The sequence below is a fragment of the Pipistrellus hanaki genome, assembly GCF_964339955.1.
Source record: "Pipistrellus hanaki genome assembly, chromosome: 11".
In the NCBI taxonomy this organism is placed as follows: domain Eukaryota; kingdom Metazoa; phylum Chordata; class Mammalia; order Chiroptera; family Vespertilionidae; genus Pipistrellus; species Pipistrellus hanaki.
The window spans coordinates 1,754,244-1,776,098 of record NC_140513.1 but is presented as its reverse complement, the minus strand read 5'-3'; the positions used below and the strand labels follow the sequence as shown (position 1 = coordinate 1,776,098).

Genomic DNA, 21,855 nt, shown 5'->3' with positions numbered 1-21,855 from the left:
GAGCCTGAGCCCTCACACCTGTGCCCCTCCCGGTCCAGGTGCTCATCCACGTGGGTCCACCTCAGGCGCCTGTAAGTGCTGAGGCTGCGAGGCCCCCTGGGCAGATGGGGAGCTCCTCCCCGACCCAACAGCAGGCTCCCCAATTTTCTACGGTCCCCCTTCCTCTAACCCTGTCACTGTGCAGAGAGGGGGTGGGGTGGGGTCCCAGGGAAACGGAGGCCGTGGGAACAGGAAGCTTGCCCGGGTCACGCGGTTTGCGATGCTGGGGCTGGGGCTGGGCCGGGGCACCAGCTCTGGACCAGGGCACGCCCGTGTGGGCAGCAGATGCCAGGGGAAGGTGCGCCCTCCCGCCCTCCCCCTGGGCAGAGCTGCTCACCGCGTCCATCAGGGTGAACTGCTCGGCCACCAGGTCGGGAGGAAACGCCAGGAGGTGAGGCCTCTCCTCGCGCAGCCCGTTCTCCGCAGCCACAGGCGAAGGCCAGGGGGGCTCTGGTGCCGGGGCCGGCTCCAGCTCCAGAGTCTGCGACAGAGCCGGCTCCAGCTCCGGGGCGGCTGTGGGAGTGGGTCCCGGGGCTGGCTCTCGCTCTGGAGCTGGCTCGTGGGCGGGCTCAGGCTCTCCAGCCGGCACGAGCTCCTGCTCTGAGGCCAGCACCGGACTGAGCACTAGAGCGGGCGCCGGACTGGGCGCCGGACTGGGCGCTGGAGCTGGCGATAGAGCAGGCGCTGGAGCTGGCGATGGAGCTGGTGATGGAGCTGGAGCTGGCGATGGGGCTGGCTCCTGCTCTGAAGTTGGCACAGGACTGGGCACAGGACTGGCTGCTGGAGCTGGCGCAGGTGAGAGAGCTGTAACAGGAGAGAGGTTCAGCAACACGCCTAATTTCCCACGACAGACACGCCCCTGCCTGCAGGAGAAGCCTCAGCCCAGGCCGTCCTCCCCACCCGCAGCCCAGAGGGTGGTCCGAGGCCAGTTGTTGCTCCCAGCCCGCCCCACGCCAGCCTCCGGAGGCTTCTCTGTGCCCAGCACTGACCCCGGCCCCCGGCCCCCTCTCCTTACCCTCCAGCTCGGCCTCGGCGGGCTCCGCGCTCTCCAGCTGGGCCAGGAGCAGGTGTGCGCGGCGCTCCAGGTCTGAGCCCGGCATGTTGAGCTGCACGTAGGCCACCAGCTGCTTGAGGCAGGGGAAGCCCGGCGGCTGGTTGAAGTCCTCCGAGTACTGGTCCAGCCAGGTGCCCAGGATGGAGGAGATGGCACTGGGCGGGGAGAAGCAGCGTCAAAGGCCTGGCTCCCCCTCCACACGGCCCTCCCATGGCCCGTGGGGGTGGACTCTGGGCCCGTCCCTGCCCATCCAGAGACCAGTGCCCCCGTCCCCCTCTTCCCCCGGGCTCCACCGACCATGCGACACTTCTCCAGCCCGGAAAGCCCGATCCCCGCCCCGCCGATCTCCAGCGCCCCCCCTGGACCGGACGCCCCACAGGCCGGGGGGCTGCCTGCTCTGTCCCGGCGCCCGGACGGGGACGGGGCCAGCAGGGTGGGCGGGTGTGGGGAGGACGGTCCTCCCCGGAGGGCTGGCTCCGGGTCCCCAGCCTCCCTCTGCTCCCTGGAGCCCAGGGCCCACCCACAGCTCCCCCTCTTTCCCTCCTGCAGGAGCCCGCAGGCCCCAGGCAGCGGGGGCCGGGGTTCTGCCCGCCCGCAGCCTCGGCCCCCAGCGTCCCCCGCGGCGGCCAGGCCCTCGGCCCCGGGCGCACTCACTTCCTCAGGCGCTCCTGGGACCCGCCGTCCTCGTGGGCGTAGGAGAGGATGCATCCGTATCTAGAGGGGGCCGTGAGGGCGTCACATCTACCGAACCTGCTGTGCCGGCCGCGGTTACCGGCCGCCCCGCCCCGGCCCGCAGCCCGGGGGGCGGGGCTTATCTGCGTTTTGCACCCAATTACGTTCCGTGCCCGGAAAAGTGCCCGCACGCAGGAGGGGCTCCACCTACGTGTGTGGGGTGAGTGAACCCCAACGGGCACCTCACAGGTGTCCGAGCGGGCCTGGGGCCCCCACCCCGCCCCCAGGGCCCTCGGGGCGGGCACCCCCAGACGGAAGCCGGGACCTCTCCTCAAACGAGAGCCGTTTCACCCCAGGTCACGGGGGCAGAGAGCTGCTTTGGCGGGAGAGTTACGTCGGCCCCGAGGGTCCCCACAACCTGGGCAGCTGCTGTGTCCCAGGAGCAGACGGAGGCTCAGAGAGGGCGAGGGTTTTCCCGGAGACACACAGCGGGGCGGGGGGAGCCGGCGGCGGGGGCGGCGCTCACCGTTTGAAGAGCAGGTCCAGGACCTGCTGGGTGGTGGTGAAGGTGCGGTAGGTGCACAGGAAGATGGTGACGTAGGACAGGTCGCTGCCCTGGAAGGCGGGCACCAGGTGCTCCACCAGCTTCTCCAGCGTGCCCGCCTTCACCGCGCGCACCTTGCAGGTCTCGTACAGGCTCAGGGCCGACTCGTTTTCACCCTGGGGCGGGCAGAGGAGGGCCGTGTGGGCCAGGGCGGCGGCCAGGACCCCGGGAGGGTGAGGGCAAGAGTGCAGGTGAGCTCCCATGCGCGCGGGGACTTGGGGCAGGAGGCAGGACGTGAGTGTCCCCCCAGAAAAAGGTTCTCACGTTTAAAAGTCGATCTGAGCCCTGGCCAGTGTCGCTCAGTGGATAGAGCGTCGGCCTGAGGGCTGACGGGTTCCGGGTTTGATTCCCGGTCAGGGCACATGCCTGGGTGGCAGGCTCGATCCCCAGGAGGGGGCATGCAGGCGGCAGCCGATCCATGATTCTCTCTCCTCATTGATGTTTCTCTCTCTCTCCCTCTCCCTTCCTCTCTGAAGTCAGTAAAAATATATTCTAAAAGAACAGAAGTAAAAGCCACTCTGAGGGGGTGACGGGAGCGGCAGGGCCTGCAGGTCACCTGCCAGCTGAGCAAGGACAGCGCCTCCGGTGGTGAGCGCGTCACCCCGAGCCCCGGCGGCCCGGCCGGTTCCGGAGACAAGGGCGCCCATGGCCAGGGGAGCCGACCCGAGCCCAGGCCCTGAGCGGCTGGGTCACCGTGGTGACCAGCCTCGGCTCCGGCCTGGAGGGGCCACGGGCTGTGCTCGCCGAGAGATCAAGTCACAGGCAAGTGTCCAGAGCGGCCAGCCCCCGCCCCCGCCCCCCGTCCTTTTTGGGGTGAAAACAGCCCTCCCTACAAAGTGTGGGGGTTTGAGGCTCGGAGGGGTGGGGGGACCGTCAGGACAGCACCACAGGCCGGCAGGGAGCAGCAGCCAAAACAGGAAGCGCGGGCCAGACACACAGACACTCCCCGGCGAGCAGGGAGGGGCGGTGGGAAGGGTCCTTTCCGTGTCACACACGTGTGTGCGAGCAGCGGCTGCACCTGGCCGGGCAGTGGCTGCACCTGGCCGAGCAGTGGCTGCACCTGGCCGAGCAGTGGCTGCACCTGGCCGGGCAGTGGCTGCACCTGGCCGGGCAGTGGCTGCACCTGGCCGGGCCGGGGCCGGCCGGGCGGGGGGCTGATCCCTCTGGGTCTGGGAGCTGGTCTGTGGGGCCCCGGGGGGGGGGGGCGGGGGGAAGCCTGGGAGGAGGCGGGTGCAGTCCCAGGGCGGCACGTGGAACCCGGGCCTCTCGCGCCGGGCTGCGCGGCCCCCACACTCACCCCGAGCCGGCGCGGGCCCCTGCCGGCCGCGTGCGGCACCTGCACCTTGCGCAGCGAGATGGAGTAGACGACGCCGTTGACCAGCTCCTCGCCGATCTCCTGCGTGGAGCTCTGCAGAGACAGCGCCCGCGGGCGGGGTCAGGGCCCTGCCTTCCGACCAGCGCTGCACCCCCTTCCCCAGGGGAGGCCCCCGCAGAGCCACCCACCCCTCAGACCCAGCATGAACAGGAGGACGGCCTGGGAACGGCTCCTCTCCGGCCGGGCGCGGGGGCGGACTAGGCGAGCCCAACCCTCCCGGCCGCTCCTGCCCGGGTGCCCCCGAGACACACCGTGACCGGCCCCCTCGCAGGGGGCGCTCGGAGGCCGGGAGGAGGCAGCCTGTCCGAGCCACGTAGCTGCAGGGGAGCGGCGACCTGGGACCCATGGCCGGCAGCGGCACCAGGGGGGCACGCGGCCCTCCCCTCCGCCCCTCGCCCACAGCCTGCCCCCCAACCCCAGCAGACCCGCCGGATGGCGGCTCCCGGGCCGGCCCTGCAGCCAGCATCACGGGGCCGGGCAGGGGCGGGGCCTCCCCAGGCCACGTGCGAGGCCGCTTCCTCCATCTGCGCTCAGGCCTCGTGCCTCTTGGGCAACAGAGGACGTCCTGCTCCCTGCCCTCACGTGTTCGGGACGGGGTGAGGACCGGGACAGGGCTGACGCACAGGCGGCCGGCCGGGGCTCCGGGGGACCCAAAGCCATGGGACCTGCTGGGCCAGGAAGAGGGGTCATGGCTGCAGCCGGCCCCCGGCAGAGAGGAAGGCCCTTGTTTTCGGAGGCAGCGGCCCCAGCCCCGTCTCACGGTCAGCCAGGCCCCGGGCGAGGCCACTGAGTCACGGCCGCCCTGGGCCTCACCGCCCTCTCCCGGCCGGCCGGCCCTGTCCCAGGGAGGGTGCACCTCAGGGGGAAGGGGCCTAGGAGTCAGGGTGCCAACCTCCGAGGCTCAGGAGGAGCCGGCGGGAGGTGCCAGCGGGCACCCGGCCAGCAATCACACGGTCAGGGCCAGCAGCGGGACCACGCACAGGTCAGTGCCCCCGGCGGGGTGGGCGTGGACCTCAGAGGAGGCCCCGTGCCAAGTGCTGACTCAGCCTGGGCCGCGGTCGGCCTGCCCTGCAGCCCGGGCCTGCGGGGGGCGCTGGGCCGGGACCTGCTGCCGGCATCTGGGCACCCCGTATTATAACCGCGGTGCCGGCCCCCCGGTCAGGGCCGGGCCGGGGCCTCTCGCCTCCTGCCCGCCCCGGAGGGCTCTGGGGGGCCCGGGAGCCGTCCTCCGGAAGCCACTTCCTCTGACCGAGGCCGCCCTCCCGCTCCGGGCACCGTACCAGCGGGAAAGCGGCCGCAATCGCACCGGCTCCCGAGCCTTCGCCGCCTCCTCCAGGGAGACAGCCAGCCGCTTCCTGGAAGCCAGCAGGGGGCCCTCAGCAGGCTGCCCCCGCAGCATCACTCCCGCACCCACACCCCCACCGCCCACGCCCGCCTGGGCCGGCCGGCCAGCAAGGAGGGGAATTCCTCTCCTGAAGCAGAAAAACAGAAACAGATGCGCCCATTCTTCCCCACACTCCCCTCCCAGCCCGGAGGAGCCCCGGGGGGAGGGGCAGACAGGGCTTCAGGCACCGTTAGCCCTGCCCCCACCTCCCCTCCCACAAAGGCCTGTCCCGCTCCTGGGACTCCAGCCACATCTGGCCCAGCTGGGAGCCACACGGTCCTGCCAATTTGGAGGCCACTGGACTTGAACCCCTCCGGAGCCCACACAGCACCTGGCTCCCGGGCCTCCCTCCAGGCCGGCCGGGCACAGCGCTCCCGGCCAGGCTCACCGCGGGCAGGCCCGGCCTCGGTCTGACAGCGGCTCCGCGCCGTGGGCCTCGCTGCTGGGAGCAGCTGGCTGGGCGGCCTGGGCATCATGTGATCCCGGAGCCCTTCCCCCACCCAGGGGCCCCCTCTGCCAGCCGGCCGGGGGGCAGGGCGGGACGCTGAGCACACAGGCTGGGCAGGGGAGTCAGTGCCCCGCGGAGCTGACCCTGTCCTCCCTGTCGCCTCCCGCAGGGACAGCCAGACCACGGGGCATCTCTGAGCGCGGGCACCGTGTGAGCCGTCTACGAGAGGCCGGCGCAGGCTCCGGGGGGAGAGCAGCCCGGGCCCAGGGTGGCAGCCTTCTCGGAGGGGCGGGCCGCAGGGTGCTGTCCCCGGGAACTGTAGGCCCAGCCGAACGCTCCAGATAGAACGAGGGGCTCGCCACGGCCTCCGTGCGCACCGGGTCACCACTGTGAGCTGCTGCTTGGGTCCACGAGTCCCCGAGGCAGCCCGCGGCCCCCCAGCACCCAGCCCCTGGCCGCCCACAGCCCCCCAGCCCACCAGCACCCAGCCCCCCCAGCCCTTGGCCTCCCCACAGCCCCCGCAGCCCACCAGCCCCCCAACACCCACAGCCCCCCAGCCCCCAGCACCCCCCAGCTCCTGGCGTCCCCGCAGCCTCTGGTACATGAAGCCCCCCCTGCGCCCTGCAGACCAAAGAGCACGGCCCCACCTGAAGGGCTGACTCCCAGCTCTGCGGGGCCTCCGCTTCGGCCTCAGTGAGCCCGCCTGTGAAATGGGGAGAAGGGCCTCCCTCTAACCGGTCACGGTGGCGGCACGAGGCTCGCAGCCCAGACGGTGCCTGACACACTGAAGTGCCCAGGAAGCGGGACCTGCTGCTGCGAGACGGCTGGCACCCACACAGCCCCCCCACCCTCCACCCGCCCCCGGGCCCAGTGAGGCTGAAACACCGCCCGGGAAACCCGAGGGAGACCTGCAGGGGCTCCGGAACCCGGAGGGGGCCCAGTCACCCCGAACGTCTGGGGGCTGGAGCCAGCGGGCAGCGTGCTGACTTTTCCGCCTTCTGCCCGAAAGCAGGCGCTCCAGCGGGAGCCGGAGCGAGCGGGAACCCCAGGAGTCAGGACCCCAGGCGCCCGCCCATTGCACAGAGCGGGAGACTGAGGCCCGGAGGAGGGCCACGCAGACAGGGTCCGGGCTGAGGAGAGATCCAGGACGGTTCCAGTCCAAGTCCTGGGTCGTCTCCTAGCCAGTGGTCAGCAAACTCATCAGTCCACGGAGCCAAATATCAACAGCACAACGATTGAAATTTCTCTGGAGAGCCACATTTTTTAAACTTAAACCTCTTCTAACGCCGCTTCTTTAAAATAGACTCGCCCAGGCTGTGGTATTTGTGGAAGAGCCACACTCAAGGGGCCAAAGAGCCACATGTGGCTCTCGAGCCACGGTTTGCCGACCACGGTCCTAGAGCATCAGCCCAGGGCCGGGAGGATGAAGATGCCATTAATGTGTGACCCTGCTGGTGCCTCACGGAGCCCCGTGACGCAGATGACCCAGAGGGGGCACAAGGTCAGCCCGGCTAAGGGTGGGCCACTCTCACAGTGACACTGCACCCACAGAGGCAGCCTGGGCTGGGACCTCACAGAGCCTGGTTTCCAGGGCAGCCTTGAAGCTCAGGGATTCCAGAAATTAGAGTTTGGAGGCTGTGCTGACCCGTCTCCCCAGGAACCCTGACACCAGCCTGAGCCCAGCTCTTTAACTGTGCCCCCGAGGGGAGGAGAGACCGACCTGCAGGCTGGCCTGCCCCCTCCCATCCCTCTCCTGCCCGTCCTGACAGTCAGGGCCAGTGGGCCCCGGGGCCAGGCCTGCGAGGGGACCTGGCTGGTGACGGCTGAGGAGGAAGGAGGGGGCCCTTGGGGGTGTAGGGAGGGGCTGGCTGAAGGTCCAGTCCCAACAGCAACAGCACTTCCTGGGTGCCAGGTCCTGGGCGGGCACACTGGTCCCATTTAATCCTGCCCTCACCTCACTGGATGGACGAGGAAGGAGCGGGCGGGACCTCGCCCAGGCCAGGAGCCAGGAAGTGGCCTGTGACTCTCCTGTCCACAGAGACACACCAGGCCGCGCGCCCTGGTGGCCGCCGCGGTGGCAGCCTCAGAACAGAGTCTGGCCCTGGTCACACGGAGGCGGGAAAGAGACCAGTCGGGGGTGGCAGCCCCAGCGTACCCACACCTCTCTCCGAGGGGGCGTCCGGGGCCCCCACAGGCCCAAGGTTCAGCTACAAGGAGCCCGGGCAGGACACACACCTGGGCACCACGCCCGGCGGCTCCGAGGCCGTGCCGGGCACTGCGGGGACCGCCTGTCAGGCTGCCTGTCTCCCGTGGTCCTCCCCGGAACCCTCAGCAGAGGCCCCGGTACGGGCCCATTGTACAGAAAGGAAAAGCGAGGCCCAGGGCGCAGAGCAGGGCAGGCTGCGGGCCGAGCAGCACTCCGGCGGATCCCGGCCCTCCTGCCAGAGAACAGCACTGCCCGGGGCGTGACCAGTAGGCTGTGCCGGCGGCCCGCCTTCGGGGAGGGAAGCACCTGAGCGACGCCCGCACCCGGCTCCCCCCACGCAGCCGGTGCCGGCGCTCCCGCCTGCCCGCCCGGCGCTCCCTCGCTCCCGGCCCGGCCTCCTGCTCTCGGCCGCAGGCGTCCACTCCCGGATCCTCGGAAGCGGGTCGGGGTCTCTTCATCAGAGCTGTGTGTCCGGGCCGGCCAGGCTGGAGGCCACGCCTGGGCAGGGGCCACCGTGCCACGCCAGGGAGCTGCCCACCGGCTCCATCAGGGGCCACGGAGGGCGGGTGCTAAATCCATTCCAATGAAGACAGGGCCGGGTACGGCCCATTCCCGGCGGCCCGGCTTCTCCCAGGGCTGACCCTTCCTCCCTCCCACGCAGGGCCTCCCTGAGCTCCCCACACACAGCCTGCGTGCTCCAGTCTCCCCAGCCGGGCACTGCCCTTCTCCTGCAGCCCCGGAGGAGCAGAGCAGTGGGAACCGGGGGTTCGGGGTCGGGGGGGTCCCTGTAAACGGCAGGCAGACACACAGACACAGGTACCTTGGTCAAGGCCCCGGCAGCTAACCTGAAGCTCTGCATACAGTGTGGTCAGGAGGCCAGTGTCCCTGAGGAGGCAGGGAGGCTGGAAGGAGCCCCTTCCCCCCCCCCCCCCCGTGTATCCCTACCCTAAGACAGAGAAGCGCCCCCTCATTCCACCCCCCCACCCCAAGACGCTCTCAGGCCTCGCACGCAGGCCCACTGCCTGGGCCAGAACACTGCCATCTAATTAACCTCCAGCGCCTCAGTTGTTGTTTCTGCTAAATGGGCTACTGACAGCCCTGATCGCAAGGACACATGCATGGGATTGCTCAGCACTGGGCCTCCCAGAGTGCTGGCTCCTCTGCGCTGTTATCTTACACCCTGGGGGGGCTTGCTGAGGGCTTGCACCTTCCTGGAAGCCCCCCCCCTCCCCGCAGCGTGCTCTGGCCACAGCACTTGGCCTTCCTCTGACCTCTAAGCATCCCTGCCCCGCACTTGGCCAGGCTCTGGGCTGCCTGGGCCGGTTCCGTTTTCCCACAGCCCCAACGTCCTCCTTGCGAACTTGACGTTGCCTCGATGGCGAGCCGTCTCTGACCCCTCTGGTCCCGAGTGCACAGCAGGCGCCCGGGAGAACACAGCCCAGGCCCAAGTCCGGCTGCGCCCTTCTCGGCTGTGCGCTGTGCGTACGTCCAGCTCCGGGGCTCTGGTCCCCGGACCGTGGGGCTGGCACCTGCCTGGAGGGCCGGAGGGGGCGGTGGGCCTGCATCCAGAGGTGCTACAGGCCAGAGAGCGGTTGGACACGGGCCGTGACCTCCCGAGAGCACAGAGCGCGCGGGCGGAGCTGGGTCAGCGGTGGCTTGGCTTAGGATCAAGATGACGAGAGAGCACATGCCCAGATGTGCGAGGACAGGGCTGGGTGGGGGCCGGTGGGGAAATGGGGGCGGGGGGAGGAGGCAGAAACTGCCTGGGGGTTTCCAGAGAGGGAGGACAGGGACCCCAGCAGTGCTGCCTCAGCGCTGGCACACTACAGCGACCAGGAAACCAGCGGGGGGGGGGGGGGGGGGGGGGCGGGCTTGGCAGGAGGGACAGAGACTCCCCGCCCCGCCCCTCCACCCCTGGTAAATGGCCATTGTGTTCGGCTTCCGGCAGGGACTCCTCTTCTGCCAGGACCCCGGTTTTCCTGCTCCAGCCAGAACTTCCCCTCAGACTCTAAACAGTGTGGGGCCTGGATCTGGTGCTGAGGCCGGAGGGCCGAGCAGAGGGGAGAGGGCGGGCGAGGGGGAGGCGGGGAGGGGAGGCAGAGGGAAGGCCACCCTGGGCCAGGCTGGGCTCAGACCGGCCTCTCCCTCAGGTCCTCAGGGACGCACATGATCAGAGAGGGAGGGAGGAGGGGGGAGGGAGCGGCTGAGTAGTTGGCCCCTCCCGGCCCCGAGCGCGCAGGCCAGACCCTCCGGCACACAAAGCGGCCTGGCTGCCAGATGTAATGCAAGTCAGATGCCGGCCGCGCTGCTGTCAGGCCTCCGCGTCCTGCCGCAGCCGCCAAGAAAGCCAAAGCTCTGGTCCCGGATGAGGGTCCCTGACATGCCCAGCTCGGGAGGAAGGTCTCCCAGGCTGGGGTCCCCCCCACCCCCGCTCCCAGCTCCCCCCACGCTGGGCATGGAGACACAATTTGTCCTTGGGTAGATACTGCGGACACAGACACAAGGCCCAGGCTGCAGGGCTGGGGGGAGGGGTGCAGGACCCCAGGGGGCCCTAACCAGCACTGAGGGGGGAGGGGCCTCAGGAACCTCACTGTTAAGCCTCTGGCTCGGCCGTGACATGCTGAGCCCCCCACCCGGGGGCTGGCCTCTGTCCGGGCCCCATGCCCAGGCAGAGTGGGTGAGGGCGCGTCCCTGGATCTGCTCCCTCTGCTGCAGGGGCAGGTGCACCGGCGGCGGGAGGGAGGTATTGCTCCCCGCAACCTGTGTGACCCATGACCCACTGAACCCCGAGACAGGCACAGCTCCCCGTCTCTGAATCCTTCCAAACCTAAGGTGGTGGGGCATTCCCTTTATTTTGTTAAAAAATGCGTATTTATTGGTTTTAGAGAGAGAGGAAGAGGGGAAGAGAGAAACATCATTTGTTGCTCTATTTATGTATGCATTCATTGGCCAGTTCTTACGTGTGCCCTGACCAGAGATCGAACCCTCAACCTTGGCACCTGAGCTACGGGCCAGGGCCAGTGCTGGGCACTTCCTAACCAAGCAGCAGTGAGTCTGTCCCCCTCTGGGCATGGAGGCCTCGTCCCACCTCCCTGCCAGACAGACAGACACCTGGCCCCACGGCCGGCTTCCCCTCCACCGGCCCCCTGAGCAGCCCTGAGCCCGGCTCCACCTCTGGCCCTACAGAGGGTGTCTGCAAGGCCGCCGGGGTCCCGCCGCCCCGGGCAGGCATGCCAGGAGTCTGCCCGCCTGGGCCTAGGCACCTGGGCGGGGAAGCGCACGGCCTGTGCCCGCCGGGCTGGCAGCCAGAGGAAGCGGCCGGGCCCTGCCCGGGAGGTGACAGCCGGGAAGCAGGGCTACCTGGCGGGCACCCCGGCTCCGGGCAAACGCTGCGGCGGATGAGGGGCAGGGGACCCGGGACGCCCCCCCAACGCCCCCCCCGCCCATCGCGCTGCCCTCGGCTACGGCGGGAGGAGTTCCGCAGAGGGACCCCTCCGGCCCCAGGCGCGCCGGCCCCACCCGCCCTCGCGGGCCCGCTCACCCACCTCCAGGCGCGGCAGGTCGGGGTCGAGCTGCGTGAAGCTGTGCAGCACCACCGGGCCGGCGCCGCCCACCTCCAGGCGCACGGCGTCCCACACGCTGCGGCTCCGCCGGGAGCCCGGGAACAGCTCGGCCCCGCCCGCAGGCCCGGCCGCCTCGGCCCACATGCGCTGCACCATGGGCGGCTCGCGGGCGCGGGCGCGGGCGGCCGGCCGGGCCGCGGGACCCGGGGCGGCGGGCGGCGGCGGAGGCCCCGCGGCTCCGCGCTGCTGCTCTGCGCCCGCCGGCCGCTGAGGTCATGCGGGGGGCGGGCCGGCGGGGCGGGGCCGAGGCGGGAGGGCGGGGTCTGCGGCGGGGAGGGCGGGTCCGGTGGGGGCGGGGCCAAGGCGGGAGGGCGGGGCCTGAGGCGGGGCGGGGCCACAGGACATCCCACAAGCACATGCTGGCACCCACCTGCGCCCAGCCTCGGGTACCCATGGGCAGAGGGCCCCGCAGCTCCCACCCTCCGCCCACCGAGCGCGGGGGACGGTGGGGTGGGGGTGCAGGTGGAGGAAAACAGTTTGGCAGTCTCCATTGGGACATTAAAAACGATATGCCTGTTGGCTCGGCAACCCCACTCTTAGGCATTCACCCTCAGCTGGCGGTCCGGGCGTGCGCAGGGGTTTCTGTGAGCACGTTTACGGGAACTTCGGGTACACCCTGCCCAGCGCAGTCCCGCACCCCGTGCAGACAGACCGGCCCCTGGGCAGCCCGTGGGGCCCCGGATGCTGCTCCCCTGCAGACAGGACCCCGCGTCGGTGAGCCTAGCGCTATTCTGGCAGCTCCACTCTCCCCTCTGGCTTCTCTCAATTTCCCAGTCCTCCTAAAACACGTGCACAATCACCACCTGTGATCAGTGCCGGTTTTGTCCGTTTTTACCAAGATGGGTTGGGGCGGAGGTCCCTAGGAGACGGGTTGGGAAGGCTCCATGACCTGCCCTGGGGAGGGGAAGCTGGGGCGGGACCCTCGGCTGGAAGTGTCTCCTCGGCCCTCCTCCCGGCCCGGCTCTCAGAACTTGCCAGCGAACCGCACCCACCGGGGCTCCCGGGATCTCTCTCCCAGGGAGGTGCGGGGAAGCAGGCTCACAGCAGGGGGCGGGGGGGCGCCCGGAGGCCGAGCAGCTCATGGGGCAGAGGGGGCACCCCAGCCCCACCCGCTCTGGCTTTGAGGGTGCCCAGCAGGCGGGGAGGTGAGGTGTGGGCAGTTCATCATTACACAGGCCCTGGCTTTGGGGCTCCCCCGCCCCCCGGGGTCCTGGTGAGCCTGTTCACGGCTCAGCTGAGTGCGCACGTGCACACACACACACACACACACACACACACGCCCGGCTCCCAGGGTGGCGGTGTGGCCTAGGCAGGTTCAGGCACGGAGAGCTGGGTCTGAGCCCAGCCCCACCCCTTCTCACCGTGTGACCCCAGCCCCGCAGGGTGAGGTGCGGCACTCTGTGGAAAGGGGGCGTGCAGAGGGGCTGCGGGAGGAACCGGGCGCAAAGCACTGCGGGGCGTGTGCGCCGTGATAAATGGTCGCTCCTCTCCTCCTCAGTCTGCTCAGGGCACCAACCCCAGCTGTCCCAGGCTCCCACCCTTTCCCTGGGGGTGCACCCGCCCCGCCCCGCCCCGGGTCCCCGAGTGCCCCCGTGCGCCCCGCTGCCTGCAGAGACCAGTCCCAGGCGGAGGCCCTGGTCCAGGTGCCGCCGGGAAGAGACCCCGCCAAGCCCCGCCCCGCGTTCTGTTTGGCTTGCAAAGTGTTTTCCGATGTTGGAGCCAGCAGCGGAAGGTCAGGTGGTTTCACGTAAAAACCCACATTTCTGGCTTCTCGGCAACTTCGGACGACCTGGCCACACGAGGCCGGTTTCCGTAGCAGCAGGAGGCCGGGGGAGCTGGCCGCACCGTCCCTCCGGCCGGGCACGTCTGGGTTTGCCACAGGCCCCGCTGGGCCCCCATCCCTCCTGCCCCCCAAGCAGCCGCCCCAGGTGAGGGGAAAGGTGTGCTCAGGCCAAACCTGGGCCCCGTTCTCTCCCCACGTCCATCCCACCACGTCCGCTGACACAGGCAGCCAGAGAGGCCGTGACCGTGCAGCGCGGCCCACCTGCCCGCAGACAGCCGGGGCAGACCGCCTGCCAGGGAGGCCCCGGCAGCACCCCTGGGTCTCTGGCCATGCCCAGCCCGGCTCGCTCCGAACTGCAGCACCCCCAGGGTTTCCTGCCATCGATCGTCCTGGGCCTGGGGACACTTCCCACCTCCACCCACCCGGGCGGCACCGGACTGGGCGCCCCAAAACTCCCAGGGCGGCTCAGAGCCAGACCGGGGCTCCGGGCCGGGCCAGGTGAGCGCAGGCCTGGGCCATCCTCTCCCCCACCTGTGCTGGGCCAGGCCACGGAGGGTGCTGTGCCCACGAGGACCAGAGGCCCGGGGCCGGGCCAGGCCCGGGGAGGAAGGCACAGGGCATCCCGGCGGCCCGCCTCCCGGGGTCTATATTTAGAGCCAGGACGCGAAGAGGTGTGGCCCGGCCCTGTGTGGCCCTGCTCCCCAGGCACTTCCCCGCACACGCATCACCATTCCTGGCCTGCCGGGCCGGGGAGGCCCTCTGTGGGCGGCTGAGCACACACCTTGGCAGGAGTGACACACCTGGGCCCCGTCCGGGAGCTCCTGGGCGGCCCCGCCTCCTCTCCCGCCAGGTTTCTGGGAACCTCCGGGGCCTGCTCTTCCGCCAGGAAGGCGGGGAGCTCCGGCAGGACGCGGAGCCCAGGGGGGCTCAGCCGGGAAACGCCACCTCCAGACCCCAGGAGACTTTCCTGGTGGAGGGTGTGGCATCACCACCGCCACCCACCTCTGACCTCGCCCGGCGGCTGCCCCAGGACAATCAGAACAGGAGACACCATCGCCCGGAGCCGGGGACAGCGCGAGGCTCGGGGTGCCAGGAGCTCGCTGTGGGCCCTGCTGTCCCCCATTCTCCCCCCCCCCCCCCGCCACCTGCAAAGGGGCGCTCACAGCCCTGCCTCTGCCCTCGAGGTTGATGGGGACACTCAGAGCAAACGCACAGCCCGGGGTCACTGACAACTGCCTTACAGAGTGGGAACCGGGCTGCCCTGAGGGCTGTCCCCCACCCACACCGCCCGGAGGCTCAGTGCCCCCCACGCCAGCGGGCCCTGACCTGGACACCGGTCCCACAGGTGACAGCCCGAGGTGGAAGGCAGGGAGGAGAGAGGGAGAGAAGCAGAGGGGACACAGACAGACAGACTGAGACCCTTGCCCCTGAGCCTGACACGGAGAATAACAGACAGGGGCCCGCAGGTCCTGGTCTCAGCCCTAAACTTGTTCCCCGGGGGGGGGGGGGGGGGGGGGCCATGACCGGGAGGCGCCATACCTGCCTGGGAAGCACCCATCTCACCCGAGGGACCCAGCGTGCCCGGCCTCCCCTCCTCGCTGGTGTCAGCCAGCGGCCCCCACACCGTGGGGCTGGGACAACCCAGTCCTGACAGCACCGTTCTTCCCGTATGTCTGGGAAACTCTCTCTCAAGATCTGGAGCCGAGGCTTATGTTCAAGCCCGCCCCGCACCTCCCGGCCTCAGTTTCCCCTTCCTGAGCCTCCGTATGTCCATCAGTAAGATGGAACAACAGCAACAGCAGTGACCCCGCCAGCTGGCTCTCGAGTTCTCAGCAGAGCGGGCAACCAAATGCAGCACAAAAGCCTCTGTAATCGGAGACGCCACCCCCTGCACAGGAGCCGCGGACCCAGGCCACCCACCCGCCAGGAGAGGCAGACGGGCCGGCGGGCGGGCACTGGGCACCACAGGGAGCCCCCTCACACACACACACCCAGGTGGCAGGTGGAGACTCCCCTGTAGCGGCTTCCAGCCAAACTCCTCCAGCCAGTTCCCACGGGGGGGGGGGGGGGGGAGCACCCCGCCTCTCAGAGGCACCCGTCGCCCTGAAACTCACCTCGGGGGCCGGGGCCGGCAGAGGCGCTGGCCGGGGCGTGGGGCTCGGGACAGGAGGGCTAGGGCGGCGGGCGGCGGCCCACCTCCTGGCAGTCACCACGGAGACGCAGGCAAGGAACACCCAGCCTTTCCTGCCCCTGGGCACGGCGGGCCTGCCTGCCCGGGCCATGGCGGGTGCGAGCGGCCTCTTTGAAAAGCCGTCTGCCCGTCAGTCCGCCCGTCAGTCCGCCCGCCGGCCCCAGGGGAGCTGAGCACCTGAGTGCCTGGACCCGGAGTCACCCACATGGCTGTCATACCTGCTCCCGTGACGGGCAGGCCAGGAATTCCCGCATGGACCGGCCGGGCCAGCCGAGGACGCGGACGGGGCTCCGTCCCGAGCCGGGCCCAGGCCTGCTCTCAAGGTGCACCTGGCTGTCTCCTCCAGCACCCCAGGCCCTGCCCCCGGCCCCCCGCCTCTGGAGGTCACACCCGGGTCAGAAAGTGGCGGGTACAAGTCACCGAGACCAGAAACGGCTCTGCCGGAGGACTGCCGGGTGAGCGTGACCAGCCGGGCGCATGGGGGCAGCGCCGAGGGTCCCGCGTGCTCCGGCCCCGGCCCCCCACTTCTGCTCAGGGCACCTCCACCGCTGGCACCCGACACGGGACCTCATGCTAAACTGCAGAACCAAACCAGGGTGGCAACTGTCCACTGGGCCAAGTAGGGAAGCAAAAAACATAATACTGTCGCCACAATTACCGTTACTTCTGAAAAGCCACACAGGCAGCCCGACGGGCGAGACGTTGGAGGGCAGCAGCAGTTCAACGAACACCTTTAAGAGCAACTCAGGACCTGTCTCCATTGCCCTCCTTTTGCTGCGAGCCCAACGCCCATTTGACAGATGGAAAGACTGAGGCTGGGGGCAGGGAGAATGCAGAGTGTCGGACGTTCCTGCCCCAGCGTTCAGAGCTCCGGTCCCCAAACCCAGAGCCAGATCTGGCTGCTTCCTTACCCTCCTGGGACCCTGGCGGGCAGCCGGCGGGGCGCGCAGGACTACGGGGGCCGCGGGGAGAGGGGCTCCGGCAGAGGCCCCGCAGCCGGCCTGTCGGCACATGGGGGCCACTGCTGGGGCAGCCGGGGCCCCGCGTGCCGCCCTGCCGCCCGGCCCCGCCAGCACCGGCTCCGGCTCCGGCGCCGTTTCACATCCTCTTCCGGTGGCTTTGCGGGCGCAGGGACGCGGCTGAGCAGGCAGCTCGGCCCATGAGCAGAGACCGGCTTCCCCGTGGGCGTGCAGGTTCCTCTTCTCGCGGAGCCTGTTTCCTGCTGCCCCCCCCCCCGTGGAGGGAGGGGGCACAGAGGGCTTCACACCCCAACGCCGCCCTCACCGCCCTCCACCTGGAGCCCCCACCGCGAGGCTCGCAGCAGTTGCCTTCACGGAGGAAGGGGTCCCACACACACCCAGGGAGCCCTGGGGTAGGGGTCTCTCCAGGGGAGCAGGTGGGCATCAGAGGTGGAGGGCTGGGCGGAGCTGGGGGGCTCCCGGTGGACCCCGAAGCGCCCGCCTCCCTGTGCCTAAAGCCAGAGCACACCACCACCGGCCCCCAAACCCTGCAACAGCTCTGTCCCACCCGCAGGAGAATCCCAAGTCCCAGCCCCTCCACCCAGGCACCCTGCACCCCGCCCCCACAGCCTGCTGTGCGTGGTGACACTGAACCCTGACCTTCAAGCAACAGCAGGGGTAACCGGGCTCTGAGTCAGCAGCTCTGGACCCTGGGCCAGCGACTTAGCAACTCGGGGCCTCAGTTTCCTCGTGTGTAAAATGGGCATATGGGTGCTGGAGGACCTGACAGGGACTCGGCGTGGGCCTGGCTGCTGGTCGGTTCTTGGGGGGGCCCCACTCTGATCCTCTCCCGTGGCTCTGTGCCTGCCCCGTGCCAGGCACACAGTGAACACCTGGCGGGTGCTGGCGGGCGCTGCCTGAGCCAGTACTGTCGCCGGCTGCGGTCTGTCTGCTCAGCGTGGCCCCTGCAACGACTCCCAGTGGGTAAATCAGAAACTGTTGTCGAAAAGCAGCAAACTGTGCTGGAGGCCACAGGGTGCACAGACCATGCTCAGCCCCCTCCCCGCCCCAAGGCCAGGCGGGCACCAGCTGGAGGCAGACTCCGGCGGGACCAGGTGAGACAGGGCTCAGCAGAGCTCCGAGGAGCGAGCCAGCCGTGGGCACCTGGGCTGTCCCCAGCCTGCCCTCTCACCCAGCATGGCCGCTGCCCAGCGTGTGGCCTCAGCATCCCCTGCGGCAGCGGGGCCCCTGAGGGTGTACTGTGGAGCGTTTGGGGGCGGTAGGTGCAATGGGGCCTTCCCTGAGCTGTGGCTCCTCCTCCCAGGTGAGGTCCGGGCCGGCGCTGTGGAAGGGGCGACGGGAAACTGGCTGGGACAGCTTCCATCCCATCTGAGGGAGGGGGAGCGTGCGAGGCGCTGGGGCACAGGGATCCGGGCTGCCCGCTCTGTGTCTGGCTGTGAATGCCTGTGATCCAACAGCATCACCGGGCCTCCCAGGAGCAGGCCGTGCAAGGAACCACCGCTCCGCCATGCTCCTGCGCCCAGAGGTTTCCCCCAGCCTCCCAGCCTTCACCCCCACATCTCCCTGCCCAGCCGCCAGCACAGGTCGGCCTGACCTCAACCCAGGTCACCGCTATTCCTTTCAGAGCCCGGCCACCCCAGCGGCCACAGGCAGTGGGTCTGAGTCACAGCCGAGGGGCAGGATGACCAGCTGCAGGCAAGAAGGGTGGGGCCTGTGGAGGGGAGGGGCAGGTGCAGAGGCCTGTGTTCCCTGCAGGCATGGTGTCCACACACACAGACACAGACACACACACGCAGGCACACACCACATCACTGCCACCACCTGCAACTAAAATCAGACTGGCCCCCGAGAGCCGGGTCCTGGGGGCTGGGGACAGTGAGGGCCATCCCATCTGCACCTCCACCACTCGGTCCCACGCAGGGGCTGGGCCCACCAGGGACCCCTTCCCACCTGCTGTGCACGAGCTCTGTGCAGCCATGGCCTCTGGGGGCACTCCACCCGCCCTGCCCGCGGTCACAGGAGCTCCGCAGACAGGAGCAGAGCAAGGCCCCTGGCCCGGTACAGGCGGAAAGCCCCGGGGCCTAACAACCAGGAAAGCAAGGCCCTGGTCCCCAGGGTAACCTTTCCTCCCTGACCTATCGCAGGCCGTGTGGTGTAGACCCCTGACCTTCCATATCGCTGGTCACACGGCTCGGGCCGGAGGAACAAGGGCCCAAGAGTGGCCTCATGGACTCGCGGGCGGGCGTGTGCTCCCTGAAGCGCTAAGCCCTGGGAACCGGGTCAGGCCTCCGTGGGGTTCAGCTCCAGGCCCAGAAAAGCAGCCAAACCAGGACCAGCTGCACTGACTAACGGCCCTCAGCCAGCCAATCAGTAGAGACCAGACCCTGAAACCTGGGACACCTGGACTCCGATGCATCCTCTGTTGAGACCCTCCCTTGGGACCGCCCCCGAAACCCCTGCCCTTAAAGGCCCAGAGCCGAAGTCGGCAAACTGCGGCTCGAGAGCCACATGTGGCTCTTTGGCCCCTTGAGTGTGGCTCTTCCACAAAATACCACGGCCTGGGCGAGTCTCTTTTTGAAGAAGTGGCGTTAGAAGAAGTTTAAGTTTAAAAAATGTGGCTCTCCAAAGAAATGTCAATGGTTGTCCTGTTGCCATTTGGCTCTGCGGACCAATGAGTTTGCCGACCACTGGCCCAGAGGCCAGGACCCCCGCCACTCTCCTCTCCCTCCCCTCCCCCTGGCTCCTCACCTTCCCCTTCTCCTTCCTGGGCGCTAAGGCCCCTCTTTCCTCCGTCCCTGCTTCCTGAGCCCGTGCCTCTACCTCTGCGACTCTCTCAATAGACTTTCTCTTATCATTTGAGTCTTGGCTCTGAATTCTTTCTTAGCCGAACGGTCGGGTCTGACTCTGCCGGGAGAACACCTGGTGCCGTGGTCACGGCCCACACCCTCGCCTGCCCCGGGACACCGAGGTCATGTGACCGGCCACTTGTCCACGGGGCTCTGCCTCCACGCCAGGTGGCCACGGGGTATCACGGCTGGCCAGCCACACACCAGCCCAGACAGAGCCACACCTGCCCACAGACACGCACCAGCGCTCCCTCTGCCCGTGCCCTCGGTGGGGGAGGAGCAGGGCGCAGGGAGGGGACGGCTGCAGCCCATATCTGCGGGCGCCTCTCCCTCCCCCAGCTGCTGGGGCAGGCCCTGAGGGGGAAGCTGCTGTTGATAAACAGTTGGCGGCTGTCGCTAGGAGCTGTGACTCAGCCGGAGGGTGACTCCTGTAGAAGCTGTTTACAGCGCCACGTCCGTCCAGGAAGCAGAGGGAGGCTCTGCCTGCAGCCTCCTGACCTGCCGGGGCCGGCCCAGCCCCACTCCGACCCCTCGATTCTGGGAACCTGAGGCCCACGATCTAGTGGCTAGATCAGTGGTCGGCAAACTCCTTAGTCCACAGAGCCAAATATCAACAAGACAACGACTGAAATTTCTTTGGAGAGCCAATTTTTTAAACTTAAACTTCTTCTAACCCCACTTCTTCAACATAGACTTGCCCAGGCCGTGGTATTTTGTGGAAGAGCCGCACTCAGGGGACCAAAGAGCCGCAGGCGGATCACGAGCCGCAGTTTGCCCACCGCGGGTCTAATCGCTTAACACGCAGCCCCTGCCAGCCGGGCTCCGTGCGGCAGGGAGGCCCGAGGCGGGGAGGGCCAGCGGAGCAGGAAGAGGGCCTGGGTCTGCGCCGGCTCAGCTCCCGGGACCAGGGCGCAGCAGACACCCACCTGCAGCCCACTCCCCGGAGCCCAGCCTGGCCAGGCCTTGGTGCTCCTCACGGGGACAAAGCACTCTCTTTTTTCTTTTTTTAAATCTATTTCTATTGATTTCAGAGAGGAAGGCAGAGGGAGAGAGAGGGAAACATCAATGATGAATGAGAATCACCGATGGGCTGCCTCCTGCCCGCCCCCTACTGGGGATCAAGCCCGCAATCCGGGCATGAGCCCTGACCAGGAATCAAACCAGGGACTCCCCGAAACCGGTTTGGCTCAGTGGATAGAGCATCGGCCTGTGGACTGAAGAGTCCCAGGTTCAGTTCCGGTCAGGGGCATGTACCTTGGTTGCGGGCACATCCCTAGTGGGGGTTGTGCAGGAGGAGGCAGCTGATCGATGATTCTCTCTCATCAATGTTTCTAACTCTCTATTCCTCTCCCTCTCTGTAAAAAATCAATAAAATATATATATATATTTTTTAATTCTAGGTTAGCACTTCTTTTATTTTTTTTTAAATATATTTTTATTGATTTGTTACAGAGAGGAAGGGAGAGAGAAACACCAACCAGCTGCCTCCTGCACACCCCCTAAGGGGATGTGCCCGCAACCAACATACATGCCCCTGACTGGAATAGAACCTGGGACCTTTCAGTCCGCAGACCGACGCTCTACCACTGAGCCAAACCGGTTTCGGCAAAATATATTTTTTTAAAAACAAAAAAACACCTGGACCCGCCAGCGAGGGCGGGACGAAGCACCTTCCATGCGGCCTTTGATAAAGCCACGGTGACAATCCCTGTGAGAAAATCGAGGCCCAGCGGGTAAGTGACATGCGGAGGTGGCAGGGCGGGTCGGCTGCCCCCGCCCCCAGAGCTCTGTACGGGTTCAAGATCACAAGTGGGAGCAGCCTGTCCCCGGTGAGGCCCAGCCCAGGACCCTCACCTCCCTTCCCGTTCCCTCCCCACCAGCCCGCGCCTAAGCCTGAGCCAAGGACCCTCACCTGCCTTCCCGTTCCCTCCCCACTGACCGCCGGGGTGGGCTCCATCTAATTGTCACGACACATGAGCCCGGTGGCAGGTGAACTCCGGACAAAAGCTCGGAGGTGGCACCAAACTCACCCGAAGCCACACGGCAGCCTGGCCCTGAGGCTGCTCGCAGCTTCTTTGTGTGTGTTTTTTTTAAGTTTATCATCTTTTTAAAATTTTTTACTTTTTAACATTTTTTATTGATTCCAGAGAGGAGAGAGAAACATCCACGATAAGAGAGAACCACTGATTGGCTGCCTCCTGCACGCCCACACTGGGGATCGAGCCCACGACCTGGACATGTGCCCCGGCCGGGAATAGAACCCTGACCCCCTGGTTCCCAGGTCGTTGCTCAACCTCTGAGCCCCCCGTCACCAGGCTGCTCCCAGCTTTTTTTTTTTTTTTTTTAATATATTTTATTGATTTTTTTTTACAGAGAGGAAGGGAGATAGAGAGTTAGAAACATCAATGAGAGAGAGTCATCAGTCAGCTGCCTCCTGCACACCCCGCACTGGGAATGTGCCCACAACCAAGGTACATGCCCTTGACCAGAATCAAACCCAGGACCGCTCAGTCCTCAGGCCGATGCTCTATCCACTGAGCCACACCGGTTTTGGCTGCTCTCAGCATTTACATGAGGCCAGGATGCGTCTGTGCTCACGGTACCCCCCCTCGGCGGCAGGGGCCCCACTTCCCGAGGGGGCAGAGGGGGG

At 67.9% G+C, this 21,855-nt stretch overlaps 1 protein-coding gene across 4 annotated transcripts in view; it reads right to left on the bottom strand.

Annotated features, from left to right (window-relative positions):
* RALGDS (ral guanine nucleotide dissociation stimulator) overlaps nt 1-21,855 on the bottom strand; it is a 35,743-nt gene that overhangs the window by 6,704 nt on the left and 7,184 nt on the right. The window contains exons 1-6 of one of the 4 annotated variants that reach the window (XM_084898312.1): nt 16,291-16,494; nt 3,667-3,777; nt 2,292-2,485; nt 1,748-1,843; nt 1,055-1,248; nt 377-843 (exon numbers count right to left, since the gene is read on the bottom strand). In XM_084898312.1, coding sequence (XP_084754438.1) covers nt 377-843; nt 1,055-1,248; nt 1,748-1,843; nt 2,292-2,485; nt 3,667-3,777; nt 16,291-16,392 — 1,164 coding nt within the window. In that variant the 5' untranslated portion in view covers nt 16,393-16,494. Of the gene's footprint in view, nt 1-376; nt 844-1,054; nt 1,249-1,747; nt 1,844-2,291; nt 2,486-3,666; nt 3,778-11,327; nt 11,601-16,290; nt 16,495-21,855 lie in introns of those variants that run through there. The other 3 variants (XM_084898310.1, XM_084898311.1, XM_084898313.1) reach the window with 3 other exon arrangements.